The sequence below is a fragment of the Suricata suricatta genome, chromosome 3, assembly GCF_006229205.1.
Source record: "Suricata suricatta isolate VVHF042 chromosome 3, meerkat_22Aug2017_6uvM2_HiC, whole genome shotgun sequence".
NCBI classification, from domain to species: domain Eukaryota; kingdom Metazoa; phylum Chordata; class Mammalia; order Carnivora; family Herpestidae; genus Suricata; species Suricata suricatta.
This window is the reverse complement of record NC_043702.1, coordinates 71,244,828-71,259,208: the sequence shown is the minus strand read 5'-3', so window position 1 is coordinate 71,259,208 and position 14,381 is coordinate 71,244,828. Positions and strand designations below refer to the sequence as shown.

Here is a 14,381-nt window from a genome sequence, read left to right as displayed (position 1 = left end):
ATGTGGGATAGTAAAAAGGTTTGCCCTGCTCTTAATAAAGGGTCCCAAGGTCAAATAATTTGGGAAATCTAATTCAAAGAAATTCGAGTAACATCTTTTAAGTGCTAGATTCCTCAAAGCACATGATATTCTAATGTGCAGTATCACTTTCTAAGAATCTATCAAAGAACAGTTTTGGCCTTGGAATATCTCAAAAGAAGTGTTCTAAGGAGCAGAGTTTAGGAAACAGCATTTTAGGACAATGAATGATACCATGTTAAGTCTCCTTTACCAAAGCAGAATTACAGATTTGAAGGAAATACTCAATGTTCCATGTATTATTCAGAATTCATCACTTCTGTATCTACAGGAAGTAAAATAAAGCCAAAAGTATCATGAGCCTTCTTCTGCATCTACTTGCTCATTTTGAAATAGTAGGGAAATAATCTATTTACAGTTGCTGGATAATTTTCTTAATTTTTCTCAAAACAGCTCCTGCTTTCCTTTTCCCTCTGTTCTTTCTAAGTGTGTTTGTACACAAAGGTAGTAGGGTCCTCTGAAGTAAATGTTAAAGACATCTTCTAACAATGGATCTATATGCCCAATTAATCTCTGGAAGTACTCAGAAAACATTCATATTTATTTAACAACCAGGTGGACCATGAAATTTCTATGAGGAAAATGTCAATGAATATTATCCTCAGAGTTCATCCAGGTCCATTAGGATTGTGCGAAATGACCCAATTTGTCTTCTGTTTGACTCAACCACAAATACCACCACAAAAGACGGTGTTTCTGCATAGGGAGAAAAGAACTAAATGGAATTTTAAGTAAAAGGAGGAAGTTGGCTAAGTCTACAGATTATCACAAGATTTGAACCAAGGTCCAGGGCCACCATTAGCTATGTGACTTTCAGGATTTCTCAGTGCCTCAAGCTGTCCAATGTCTCATTTGTACATTAGAGGAAGTAAAAAATTTAGTGGCTTTCACACTGTTATGGGGCTGTTGTGGTAGTAGATTATGAAGAGCAGGACACTGGGAAGAGGCAAGGTCAAGGAAGTGGCTACTTCTGACCTCACTTTCATCTTTCAGCTGAGTGGCTCCCCTTTTACATGTTTTAGACACTAAAGTTCAGAGCAATATTTAAGTTTTTAAAATATCCTTCTTAATTAGAAAAAAGAGAAAACCACAGATTATATAACCTAAAGTTCTGCTGAGATATAATGTGCTCTAGTTCACATTTTTAATGAAAACGTTTCCATCTCAGGAAAAAAATGCTTTTACCTTTCCTTTTCTTCATTCATGTGCTCTTGATTCAAGTAAAAGAAAACCTTAATGACTTGTATTATTTTTATATAGCTTATTTTACATTTTTGTCATATTGTGTTAAATAAAAAAAGATGAACTGATGTGTCACTTTTCAAAATAAAATTAAAAACAACATCGAGATGGGATGAAGTCAACTCCTGCCCGTGCTTGACTTTAGAGTTACTTTTCATGCCGCCTTTGGGCTCTTCAATACTGTCCTGCATTATCTTTGAGGTAGAACAACAACAAAAAAAAGGCAACAACATTCACATAAAGAGGGAAAATGAGAAAAGAAAAGCTGTGAGAGATTTCTTCTTAACACAATCATCATCATTAGGCTTTGCAGTCTTCTTTGACACAAAGTTGAGAAATAGTCTTCTTAATACGAAGGGCAGTCAGGCGGGCTGCCCCATTGGCATACCAACACTCACGCATTATTCTTCCCATGACTCGAAGCGCCTTTAAGAGAGAAAAATATCAAATGTGTTAGCCAGTCACACAAACACTGCACAAGAGAAGCATAACAACAAACCCAGGAACTGAGGCTAAGGTCTGGTGAAGAAAATCGTAAACTTAAAACATTATGAGAAGACCAGGACCCAATCTCCTTAAAAATCCAGTCAACACACAGCATTAACCTTAGAGAAACTAACTTTTCATTGGAAATTCAATCCATTGATTTCTGGGAATATTATAAAGTGGCTGTATTTTAAAATCTTCTGAGAAAGGACATGAAAGACAAAAAGGGATATGGGATGAGTTGCAAATTCCCTACACACTGGTCTAGATTATAGGTATATATGTGTACACTTTTTAAATTTATGAAGCTGTGTATTAAGATTTGTACATTTTAGCACCTGTAACTTATGCCATTCTAAAATAATGGGCTAAGTATAAATATCAAAAATTCTGAATTAAAAAAAAACTGTACAGTGAACGGGTACGTAAATAAATACTCAGAGGGGAAAATAATGAGAAAAGATGAATCCAGAGAGATGTAAGAAATCACTGAAGCAAGTGGCCACTCTGGTGACATCTGATGATCTCATAGTCTAGGCTTTTGGAATTGACAAACCACATGTGAACAATAGGAAACACAGCCCAAAGCCCAAAGACAGAAAGTGTCAAGTCAAGATGTTTGCCAAGTCCTGAGTATAAGGATGAATCAGTCTTATAAGGAATTTTATTTAAAAAATTTATCTAAATGTTGACTCTTGGTAAGGAAAAAGTGAAGCTCAGGCCTTAAAATGTTGCAATAAGCGTAAGCTCATGATAAAAATTCACAAGCACAAGAGTGAATAAAGTATCATAAGCAAAGATCAAGTGAAACAACAAACAGTAAAATCAGACCCATCAAAACATTAGATGCTAGAATTAAATGATATAAAATATAAAATAAATATATAAAATAATTTTTAAGAAGCAAAGAGGAAATTCAAAATATAAGTTAAAAAGATCATTTTTTTAAAAAAGAAAAAGTACGAATAAAATGCTGTGACATACTCTTCAAAGAAAACAAAAGCAAAAATAAACTATTGGAACTATAACAAAATTAAAAGCTTTTTCATAGAGAAGGAAATGATCAACAAAATGAAAGGGCAACCTATAGAATGAGAGAAGATATTTGCAAATGATATATCTGATAAGGAGTTAAATTCCAACATATACAATTTATACCACTCAGTACACACCCACACAAAATAATCTGATTTAAAAAATGGGCAAGGGACTTGAGTAGACATTTTCCCAGGGAAGATATAGAGATGGCCTACAGACACATGAAAAGATGTTCAACATCATTGCTCATCAGCAAAATGCAAATCCAAACCACAATGAGATATCACATCATACCTGTCAGAATGGCTAGAATCAAAAAGATAAGAATAACAAGTGTTCATGAGGATGTGGAGAAAATAAAACCTTCATGTACTGTTGGTGGAATGCAAACTGATGCAGCCACTATGGAAAACAGTATGGATGTTCCTTAAAAAAGTGAAAATAGAAAGTATATGATCCAGTAATTCCACTACTGGGTATTTACCCACTTCTCTTTAAAAAAAACAACAATGGTACTTTAAAAAGATACATGCACTTCTATGTTTATTGGGGCATTATTTAGAATAACCAACATTCAGAAGTAACTAAGTGTCCATCAATAGATGAATGGATAAAGAAAATGTATCTATATTTATATTTATATCTATATATAAACAGATATGTATCTTCTCTCTCTATATATATGTATTATTCCATATACATACATATATCTTATATATATCTTATATATACATATACCTTATGCATAAAATCTTATATCTTTACATATATCTTATATATAAGATCTATGGTGGAATAATACTTGGCCATGAAAAAGGATAAGATCTTGACATCTGCAATAACATGGATGGACCTAGAAGGTATAATGTTAAGTAAAATAAATCAGACAGAGAAAGCTAAGTATCAAATGATTTCACTTATATATGCAACCTAAAAAACAAATGAACGAAAAGCAGAATCAGACCCATATATACAGAGAACAAACTAATGGTTATCAGTAGGGAGGCAGGAATGGACAAAATAGATGAAGTGGAGTGGAAGGTAAAAGCTTTCAGTTATGAAATTAATAAGTCACATGGATGAAAGATACAGCATAGAGAGCATAATTTGTATGCTGACAGATGGTAGCTACTACAATTGTGATGAGCACAGCATAATGTATTGAGTTGTCAATGCTGTATATCTAAAATGAATAAAATGTGTCTCAACTATACTTCAGTAAAAAACAAACAAAAAACCTAATAAACTCACTACCTTTTTATGACTGAAAAAAAAAACTTCTTGACATAAAAGATGAACAAAATAAAAACTACATGGATAAGATAAATGGTAGATTAGACATATTTGAAGACAAAATTAGTGAACTGGAAGATAAATATGAGATGCTACGTAAAGATACAAATATGGAAAACGGGAGAATAAAAGACAAGCAAAAAAAATGAAAGTTCTAACATGCATCCAATGAATTCTCTAAAAATGGGCAAGAAAGACAATGAGAGGAGGAGCTATTTGAAGAGATAAGGGTGAAGAATTTTCCAGACTGAAGAACATCACAAATCCTTGGAATTAGAAAGTCCAAAAATTCCAAGCAAGATTAATCAAGAGACATCTACACCCAATACATCATAGAGAAACTGGAGAATACTAGAGACAGAGAAGTTCTTAAGGTAGCCTGAAGGAAAAGATAAATGAACTAAAAAACAAAACAAAACAAAACTCAGTTGACTTCTCTCCAGCAATAATGAAAGCCAGAAGACAGTGAAAAAACAACTTTAAAGTATTGAGATAATAACAATGAATCTAACTTTGTTTATGATTAAGAACAAAATAAATTTTCAGACACCCAAACACTGAAAGGACTTATAAGCACTAGGCCTTCCTAAAAAACCAGTTTACATAAAATACATTTAAAGAATGCACATCAGGAAATCAGAAAATGATCTTAGAAGGAAGCTCTGAGAGGCAAACAGTAATGTTGAACAAAGAAAGTGATAAACATGTTAAGTCTAAACAAACAATAATGGCATAAAATCACATGAGTGTCTAATTCATGGGATTAATATAAGATCGAACTAAATACTGGACACAAATGGATAAAAGTCGCTTATATCAGCAATGTACAAAATTGATTGCATTAAAAATGACTATGTTAGATCTTTTCTAGGAAATCACGGTTGGTTTAACAGTGGAAAATCTATAAATGCAATTTATCACATTAAGAGACATGGAAGAAAGGCCATATCATCACATCATACATGGGAAGAAAGCTTTTATCAAAACAAAGTCAGCTTTTATTTAACCTGATTAAAGTTTTGACAAAGCCTACAGCCAATATCATACTCAAAGGTGAAATATATAAAACTTTAAGGAGTAAAACAAAGATAAACACTATCAACACTTTCAAGCAATGTTATACTGGAAGTCCTAGAAACTGCAAAAAAAAAAAAAGAAAAGCCTTGAGGGTTGGTTCCAGAACTCTCATTATTTGGAGATATGAACATTTATGTGGACACTCCAGAAGAATCTACATTTTTATACTCTAAGAAATTTTCCCACACACATGTATATGTAGAGCAGTGCTGTTTAAAAGTGTTAAAATCACACATGAGACAATCAACGATAGAGTAGAAAAAGAAATTTTACTCTAGCCATTTAATGAACTACTGCACAGATATGAAAATGAACAGATTTTAGCTACATACATATATAAGAGAAAGTGAAAAGATATTAAGAAGACTAGTAAGTTTCAATAATATGTTTCACAATCACACAAAAGTAAACAATACATTTTTAGTGTGTGTGTGTATATATATATATATATATAATACATGTATATAACATATATTTTTTCTACTGTGAAACAGCAAGGAAATAATAAATTATCATAACAGTAATCTCCCAGAGGGGTAAGATGTCTTTGAATGTTCTATCTTTTAAACTTGGGAGTGAATTCACTGTTTCTCATTTTATTATTATACTTTAGACTTTACATATATGTTACATATTCTTTCATATACATTAAATTATTAGTGTTAGGAAAAATTCATTTAATTTCAGTTTGGTTGTAAGTATCTCAAATTCTGCTTCTAAAATAAGTATGTGGATAAGATATCTATACAAACTGGAAATGTCAAGACATAAATCCTTCCTTAAGCAGAAAAAGAACTGGGTGAAATATGAAGGAGGGAGGATATGAGGAAAAAACTTACTGTATAAAATAACCCTTATGATAAAGCCAAACTAAAAAACAGAACTTTAAAAAGACCTCACATATTACAATTAAATATGGTAGAATATATAACAGTAATAGAGGATTGTGGGAGATTAAAGCATTAAAACAGCTCTGGGATTAGTTAGATGGTTTGTAGTCTTTCCCTCACCTTCCCTTCTTTCTCCGTGTGGGAACTAAAAAAGTCTCTACCCTCACGTAAGGCTGAACTAGCACTACAATAATCATTTATTGTATGTATGCTCCATGGTGGCCACTGTCTGCACTGTTGGGGATGAGGAGATAACAAAGGTCTTGGCCATGAGGTAGCTTTTCTGATGAATGAAAATTTTCCTGACCTAGACACTTGGAAACTAGGTGTTGAGAGAGCAGCATCCCAAGATCAAAGTCACCTGCATTTCTGGATCAGCACAGGGAGCTCAGCTGCCTGATCTGGTGGGGACCTTCCACAGCTAGAAAGCAAATCTTGTGGTGTCAGGTCACTGGGATACCAAGGCCGGTTACAGCCACTTAACTTAGCATTCTAAGCTACAAGGACTAAAATCCTTCTGAAGACTGATACAAAAACATATCCTTACATTTGTGGAAGAAACAGGATGCCTAGATTAAGAGAGAACTGTATCGTCTCCAAAAATCTTCCCTGGTAACTTACCTCAAAATTGTAATAGATAAAACATATATAAGAACACAGCCTTACTTCACAACTTTGCCACTGGTTGGGGATATTTGGTCGAAACTTCTGGTCACAAACAACCTTCCTCATCTCCTCTATTGAGGGATCTGAAGGCACCATGTCATAATAAGGCAACTGGTACTCCTCAACAATTCCTATAAGAAATTGGCATGATAAATTTCCTTGTGTGAATAATAAGCAAAAATATTTATTTCCAAAGACTACCAATTATGTCTTCTAGGTACAAGTGGCACCCTGGGAAACTGGAAAGTCAGGTTTATTAAAATTTTGTGTCACTATAAAACCAAAGATATAGGTATTAAGCACTCAGCTGAATAACTATTATATAAGTTTATAAAATTTATATTATAAAATTTTATATAATTTTGATAATTACATATATATTATATAAAACAAATATATCTATTTTATAAGATACATAATTTTGACTATAACATATTACATGTTGTATATTATTTTATATAAATCCATTATACTTACATAATTTTAATAATCATATAAGTGTAAATATATAAAATATTTTATATAATTATAAAAACTATGTAAATTCTGATTTATATAAAATACAATTATGCAATTCAAAAGTAATGCCTAATTGCAAAAGTTATATGCCTATCAACATGAAGGCTTATATTTAGAGTCTCAAATACAAAGACCTGACCTAAATTATCAGAATATTATTTGAACTTGAGAATTTCTTATAAAATTGTTTTAATTAATTGTAGTCCTTTTAATTTAGAATATTTAAGATGTACCCTAATACTATATTAACTAAATTACTATTTCAACAGTTGAAGAAAATTTAAGGACAATGACCTAAAAGCACATCTACACAATCAGTATGAAATTTTTAAAAATTGTTACAAACATGTTTGAGTCATCCTTTTTACCATACACTCTCCTAAGCCCTTTACATATTTTAACTATTTATTTCTCAATCCACTGACTAAAAGAGGTACCATATTATCTCCACAGAAGGAAAAAATTGAGGCACAAGGAGTCGTAAATTTGCTCAAGGTCCTAAAGCTAGTAAGTGGCAGATCTGGAACTCAATCCCAGGCTCCAAAATTCTACCTAATTCTATTGCTTCTATAAATAGCTTCATCTTCCTGAACAGTGTACTATTTCATCTGTGAATAGAAGGGGGGAAATTATGTTTTCTCATTCAAGTAATATTATAACCATAATTTTAACCTTGTAAGCTTAAAAAAATTTTACTCATTAAAAAAAATGAGATTAGAATGATGCAAAATGATATCAATACAAATATAAAAACTGAAAGTGGTTTGATAATGACAGCTTTTTTATTTGATGTTTACTATAAGCATGCTCTATACTAGTTAATTAATTTACTAGATCAATTTGTTAAATCCTCAAAGCCCAAGGGGCCAGTTTTATGATTCATTTTACAGATGAGGAAAGTGTGACCAAATAATTTGCCTAAAGTCAGATATTCAGGAATTTGCTATACCACGGCTTAGTTTTAAGTCTATATCCCTTGTAAGTGAAAACTAACCATTTTCTATCAGTAGTTAACTTTTCTCCACTGAGGCCACAACTCCCTCAGAGTGCATTTGTAGGGTTTTATCCTTTCAAACTCTTCCTTTCATTATTAATCTCTGAACTGCTAGGAGCATTGAGTCAGGAATTTAGTCTATGCTCATGTCTGCTTTCTCTCATTTTCTCTCTTCCACATTCATTATCACAGGTGGAAAAACAAAAGAAAGCAAAATAGGAAAAGCCTGAAAACTAGAAGACTTCAACTCCTATGGCTTTGGTATGTCATTTAATATCTTTGGGTTTAATTTCAGATATTAAGTAGGTATACAGCTAACTGCATAAAACTCAAGTAAATTTTCAAGTGCATTGCAAAGTATCATTAAGAAAATCAGAATTATCAGGAGAAATGTCACTCGTACCTAAGCAGTACTCACAATATAAAATCAGCATTACATGCAGGATGCTCCGCTTTTGCCACTGGAAATATAAATCCAAAAGGTAGTCTCTTAAATATTAAAAAAATGATTCAATATGGTGCTTAGAAAACAATACATACAAAAATCATATCTTATATTCAAAGCATCAAGGAAAGATAGATACAAAAAATACCTCTGACATCTTACCTCCAACTGAACACCTTCGGGCTATTTCCCAATAAACCAGACCAACAGAATAGATGTCAGCTCGTTTGAAGGACTCAAAGATATTCACATTCATCGTATCATCCAGCATTTCAGGAGCCATATACCTTCAAAAACATGCACATTTCAGATTCTGTGTATGACTTTACAGCAATCCAGTAAAATACAATCCCAATAAATCCTGTCACAAAATATAAATTAAGATAGCTTACATCATTTTTCAAAGTAGATCTAAGCCACTCTAATAAATTAAATTTAAATAATACAGTGATTGACTGAACTGTAATTTGAAACAAAAAAAATAAAGCTAGAGCTCATTCTACTCAGTGTCAAAGCACAAGTGCTGGGAGCCAAATTCTTGCAAAAAACAAGGTAGAGGGAAATTCAGTAGTAAACAAAGCACTCAGTAGGAAAGATGGAACTCAACTCCCACTAACAAATATTACCATGGAAAGCTTGAGGACAAAGAGCATCTCTTATTCATCATGGTTGCCCTAGGTTTCTAACACAGGGCTCAGCAGCATACCCTAGATACCTTCTCTGAATGAAAAATTTTATTATACACTGGCTTCAAGAAATGTATACACAATATACATTGGCTGCAAGAAAATTACAAACTTGTTTGAATAAAACTAAATCAAGGAAATCTACAGGTCATGGGACCTGACTGAGTCTAGCTGTCCTAGAAAGATTTGGATGATTTCCCAAAATATTAAAATGAGGATGCAACAGTTTCCCCAACTCTTCAAAGTTTTAGATCCTCTTAAGGAATCCAGCATCCAAGCTTCCCTGGAGGTCTCCAATGTGGAAAATTCGTCATATGGGTAAGTTGAAGCTTGCTTTTCACAGAGAAAAGAAGAGAGTTCATATAGGGCTGCCTAGTTGGAATAAACTTCCCTGATGTGTTCCTGGGACCTCTTTATATTCTCCTAGGGAACCAAGAGAAGTCAGAGTGCTGGGCTTGGGATCTCTAATATGGTTTGGAGGCCAACTGTACCAGAAATTCCCTATTCCCAAGAGCCTTTAACAACTCCAGGAGAAGGTTTTGGTTGTATCTGATTTCAAGGTCAAGAAGCCAGGAATTGTATCAAAGTAGCATGAGCCTGATATTCAAATAAAAAGAAATGGAAGTATTTTGGCCACAGGCTGGCCAGAACAAGAAAACACCAGAAATCCAACTCCCAATGGGCCTTTTGTAATACGTATGTGGTTATGTTCTGTTTATCTCATATTTGTTCTGAACCTTCAGAGATTCTGTTTCTTGAATGTGGGAATCACGTCCAAACTCATATTATCTTAATATACATCAACTTGGGAGACTTAAGAATAATAAAATTACAGGTAAATACAAAAATGGTTACACATCCTTAAATATTAAGGGAGTACAATAGCACATGTATGTATTTATTTAGAGTCCCTTGCTTATCTTGCTCAATATATTGATTCTGCATCTTTTGTTTACAACTTGAACAAATAAAACTAGCCCTGGGTTTCAGTGCATTTCTAAGTATAAAGGTTTTGGAGGAGCTATATGTTAATCGCATTTTTCCCTCCTATCCATAGGAAAATGATTCTCAGAAAGTAGCACACTAAAAATAATGTATCATTGTCTATTCCACCATCCCTAGCTACTGGATTCCTCACCCAAAGGACTACTGTCTATACAACTAAAATGCCAACTGTTCTTGCTTTATAAGCATTGTGCCACTGACTTCTCAATGACCCACAGAATAGTTCTTGCTTTCTTGGGCCTAATGATTTTCCATTCAGACCACCCCCCCTACACACCAAAAACAAACAAAACAAAACACGCACACACATTCCATGATTTCATGTTTAGGAGGCAGTCACACATCTCAGTGTCCTACCAAAGTTAGTTATCTTACCTTTTGGTTCCCACTTTAGGATTCTGAGGTATGTCGATAGTGTTCAGTACCGAATCATGCTTCACAGCCAACCCTAAGTCTGCTATGGCACAAGTTTCACACTTTTTCACTAAGATATTCTTTGATTTTATATCTCGATGAGCAATTGCAGGTTTACCTATGAAGCATAAGAAAAGCATACTTATTTTTTGTTGTTGTTACTAAAGATTGACTCTCTTCAAAAGGAATCATGTTGAAGACCTGGCTCAAAGGCAACCTCCTCAGACAGGTCTTCCCTGACCACACATTCCACATTTCCAGTCATTCCCCACAGAGTGCCCCATTTTGCCTTCTTCAGAGCCCTTATTATTATTTATATTGTTCATTCATATTTGTGTCTAATTATCTTTCTTTCCCAACTGGACTGTAAATGCCTAATGGCATGTATCTTGCTAATCAGCAGGCCTCAGATGCTCAGAACACTTGTTGGCATTTAGTGACCACTAATAAATTTTTGTTGAATGAACAGAGAAGGAATTAGCATTGCTACAACCATGTAAGAACATAACAAATATTCTCTTACAAACATGTTTCAAACTTCTACTACCCTAGACCAACAGTTCTAGAATGTGACCCAAAGATCCCTGGGATTCTTTGAAACTCTTTTCCAAATATATATCTGTGTGATATTACTTTTTATTCACAGACTTCAACCAAAACAACATATTGGAACCAACTGAATGAAGAACATGCATGAAAATCCAGACATTAAGTCAGACATTAAAGAGATTTGCAAAAATGTAAAACAAAACCATTATTTTCATTAGGTTGGGCTTTGTATTACAAAAAAAAAAAAGGATGCAAAATCTTTTAAAACATGTACATTTCTTAAATTTATTTCACATTTAATCAGTTAATTATTATTAAGTAAATTAATATTTTTTACATTTCTCAATTTCAGTTCCTAATATAGTAAAAATTAACAGGTAGAACCCAAATTCACAAACCCTTTTGGGTTCCTCAGTAGTTTTTAAGAGTTTAAAGGGCCCATGAATCCAAATTTGAGAGCTATGTCCTGACCAGACTAATGACTTTCTAGGGCCAATTTTCTATTAACTCAATGAATAGTAAGGACAGTGTGTATTACTTGGCCTTTGAATACATGATATGTAAATATTTCTTCAAGATTACATTACCATCTCCCATTATTTTGATTATCATAGGTAAATATTTAAGTTATCAATATTCTCTGAATATAGAGCATTTTCCACCCAAGTAAGGTCTCCCAGGTGTACGTGCTAAATGGCCAAGTTGGAGTCACCAGTATAAAAACATTACTGTGGCTAATATACAAAATGGCGAGTATGTAGATGAGAGCTGGCTGTATCATCATAATACCCTCAGCTTTATAAAGTACCTTGGTGTTTCTTTACATTTCATAATTACAATAAACCAAAATACAAGGAAGCACTAAAAGACAATTTGGTGTTTCTATCTTCATATTCAAGCAGAAAAAACTTAGAAAGAAAACACATACCTTGTGTACCAACAATCTCCATATGTAAGTGGGCCAGACCACTAGCTATAGAAAGTGCCAGTTTGATCATGCCAGCCACTGTCACTATGTTTCTATTCAAATAGTCATATAAGGAGCCCAGTTCGTGGTATTCGGAGACAAGCCAAAGTTGAGTCCAAGTTCCATTATCTAAATGAAAAAAAATCATTTTGTTGCATTAAAAATCATTTTGTTATGCTAAGGAAGAAACCAAAAGCGTTTAGCAAATGTCAGTACTGAAAGTAAATCTGTATTGTTAACAAAGGAAAGTTAATTACTTCAGTGATGATGGTGACTGTCCAAGTTAGCACAGTAAAATTTCTCACTGGATCCCCAAAGATGTTGATATACTAGAATCTGTTGTACATATTGTAGCTATAGGAAGCTGTGAGAGTAATTCTGATAAGTGAACAAGTCCTTTCTTACTCTATCTGTTGGTAGGATCACGTTATAGGGAAAACTACTGACAGATGCTCTTAGGCTCAGTGTTGTGCTATAAATCACTCTGTGCTTTTAAGAAAGATTATTCCAATAAAAACTAGAAATGCAACAAAGGTACACAAAGTATGATTATTATACTAAAAACCCTTAAATTTTAAGAATGTTCACATTGTTCACTTTTCAAAATATGAAGTTGATGATTTTTCCCAGAAGCTTACATTAAGAGCCAAACAGTTATGAGACATTTTCAAATAATTTACTTCCTCTTACCAAACGGTAATCCAGCTTATGAAATATTTTTAGCAGAACAGAAATTAGCCTAAAATGACTCTAGGTATTAGAGTCCCTAGAGTTAGTTTTAGCTTTTGGAATGGGGTCTACAACAGCTCTGGAAAGCACTGACTCGTTCTGATTCTCAGAGAAGGGAAGTCATAATAAACATTTGCTATGGACTTTTTCCATTAAGTGCTTTATGTACAAAAGCTAACTCTTAATCCAAATATTTGATTTCCAAATCCGGGTAGCGATAAAATTTCTTAGGAATACAAAAATCAACATAACGTGATAAAGTTCAGTAATAAACTGACCATGAATAAAACTAATCCCTGCTCTTGCCCCTCTCTCTGCTCAATGCTGATGGCTATCTTTGTCCTCTCACATCAACATCTTGGTCAGAGAGTTGACTAACCAATGGAACTGTGAATACCACAGATTTAGAAATGAGGATGAAAGCAATCTTAGAGGTCATTTGAAAGCATTCACAAAGCCACTAATTAGTAAGCCAGTGACAGAGGCAGACCAGTTAAACTGAAGAAGGAGAAAATCAGGGATGATGTCTCTTGGGCCTATTGTTTTATAATCAAATAAACATCATGATTAAATCAGACCCATCAAGATGAACCATATAACCAAAGTCATTACTGCTTTGACAACAATGCTAATTAATCTAATCAGTAAGTGCTTGAGCTTAATCTTAGGAATGAAAAGGAAAAGGTCGTAGCTTACTAAGAAATGTCTCATTTTCAATAGTTTGGATATATTTTCAAAATATATGTAGTTGAGAATTTGGAAAAAATGTTTTTCTTTTTAAAGCTCACCTTGGCTTTACTCAGTTTATGCCCACCACATCAGAAAACATGAACCATCAGCAACACAATTGTGGCCAAAATGTACCATAACTCTAGGCCTCCCTTATGTCATCTAATTAATAATAATCAAGGTTATAACAGATAAAAAATAACCATAGATTTTAATTTCCATAGATAATGGTGAGTCCCTGATATCCACAGATCATTTGTTTTTTAGATAGAGGTTACAGTCTCTACCTCACCAAAGTTCTTCATATTATTGATTCAAGTCAAAAAAATTGACTGGATCTACTTTTGTTTCCCTTTGTGCCCTGTTTCCTTTTATTAAGGGAAAAACTGCACAGTTAAATGGGTAAAATCTATGCAAAAAGAAGAAAGCATAAGTCATCCACAAACTTTATATCCAGTCCCTGATTATTCAGGGATTTATACCATATTTTACAAATACTGATTTAAAGACCAGGACATAAATGCTCTGTCTTGCTCCAAAAACTCAAAAAGTGCTACTGTTTGGGGCTTTTGAT

General features: G+C 33.4%; 1 protein-coding gene across 1 annotated transcript in view; it reads right to left on the bottom strand.

Moving 5' to 3' along the window:
* Positions 1 to 1,360: 1,360 nt before the first annotated feature.
* Positions 1,361 to 14,381, bottom strand: part of ACVR1C (activin A receptor type 1C) — a 72,177-nt gene continuing 59,156 nt past the window's right edge. The window contains exons 5-9 of the mRNA XM_029933000.1: positions 12,311 to 12,478; positions 10,795 to 10,951; positions 8,891 to 9,015; positions 6,771 to 6,901; positions 1,361 to 1,746 (exon numbers count right to left, since the gene is read on the bottom strand). Coding sequence (XP_029788860.1) covers positions 1,621 to 1,746; positions 6,771 to 6,901; positions 8,891 to 9,015; positions 10,795 to 10,951; positions 12,311 to 12,478 — 707 coding nt within the window. The 3' untranslated portion in view covers positions 1,361 to 1,620. The remainder of the gene's footprint in view (positions 1,747 to 6,770; positions 6,902 to 8,890; positions 9,016 to 10,794; positions 10,952 to 12,310; positions 12,479 to 14,381) is intronic.